General features: G+C 29.8%; 1 protein-coding gene across 1 annotated transcript in view; it reads left to right on the forward strand.

Annotated features, from left to right (window-relative positions):
- The window catches only part of LOC108576947 (TRAF3-interacting protein 1), a 2,199-nt gene extending 954 nt beyond the window's left edge, over positions 1 to 1,245 (forward strand). The window contains 5 exon segments of the mRNA XM_017940024.1: positions 1 to 405; positions 489 to 618; positions 621 to 875; positions 975 to 1,094; positions 1,156 to 1,245. The exon segment at positions 1 to 405 is cut by the window's left edge and continues 2 nt beyond it. Of these exon segments, the coding sequence (XP_017795513.1) occupies positions 1 to 405; positions 489 to 618; positions 621 to 875; positions 975 to 1,094; positions 1,156 to 1,245 (1,000 nt within the window).
- Positions 1,246 to 1,260: the final 15 nt, after the last annotated feature.

Here is a 1,260-nt window from a genome sequence, read left to right on the forward strand (position 1 = left end):
GCCTCAAGAGAAAATCCCTTCATCTGCACATAGAAAGAAATCTTCATCTGCTAAACCTAAACAGAGCACATCCTCTACATCATTATCTGAAACAGTACCCTTTCTGTCAGATAAGAAAACAGATGAGAGCAAGAGACAAAAGGAATCTGAAAACAAATCAAAGCATACAGTGTATGCTGAAAATAATGAAACACAAAATGAAATACTCAATACATCAGAAACTGTATATTCAGAATCTAAACCTACAACAATTACAAAAGATAATAAAATCATTGAAAGTACAGAAAAAGCAGAGCACAAGGAAAATGAGATAAAAAATAATGAAGGTTTCCTACAAAATACTGAAAAATCTGATCAATCAATGACAGAAATCCAAAAATCTCAATCAGAAAATAATGATGTTAGGTATCTTCTACACATTTTATCTTTGGACAAAAATTAATCACCATAACATTTAATAGTAACTTAATCAAGCTCAACACTTTCAGTATTTCACAATCAAATCCTAGACCAAAAACTTCTTTACGTCCTCCTACTTCAAGACCAATTAGTGCCAGACCTGCAGCACCTAGAATACGAGGAAAAGCAGAACTAATAGTTAATGAAGAGATATTGTTAGTTATTTTTAAATTACTTTTCCCATGGGAAATATTAGCGTTATCGTAGAAAATTCTGATCTTAAAGATGATGATGCCGAAGATATGGTAGTTATGGAAACTAAAGGTGGCAGCGATTCTTTAGAAAATAGTGGTACTTATAAAGTTGATGATCAGTTAACACAAGAACATGGACATCTTGTTGCTCAAATATTAGAAACACAAAAAGAATTAGTTAATAATGATAATGTAGATGTGATGCCTAAAAAAACAAACATTGTAAGGAGAATTAAATTAATTTACTATTTATTTTTTTCGTGACATTATTTCATTTCGACGTAAAATCCTTTACTAAATGAAGTATAAATTTGTTGCTAGGCATGGGATACAAGTTTAAAGCGCGACGTAGTTGCAAAGGAAATTGACAAACTACGTAATACGATACAAACTTTAACTCGTGCAACTAATCCACTTGGAAAATTATTAGACTACTTTCAGGTATTCATTTATTTATTAAACTTTATATTACTACATTTATAATGTAACTGACTCTTTACAGGAAGATATAGAAATTATGCAAAAGGAATTATTAGATTGGCAAAATCAATATCAACAAGTAAATGAACAATTAAAAATAGAAAAAATGTAAGAATGTTTAATGTTT

Source organism: Habropoda laboriosa, unplaced genomic scaffold (assembly GCF_001263275.1).
Source record: "Habropoda laboriosa isolate 0110345459 unplaced genomic scaffold, ASM126327v1 scaffold54, whole genome shotgun sequence".
NCBI classification, from domain to species: domain Eukaryota; kingdom Metazoa; phylum Arthropoda; class Insecta; order Hymenoptera; family Apidae; genus Habropoda; species Habropoda laboriosa.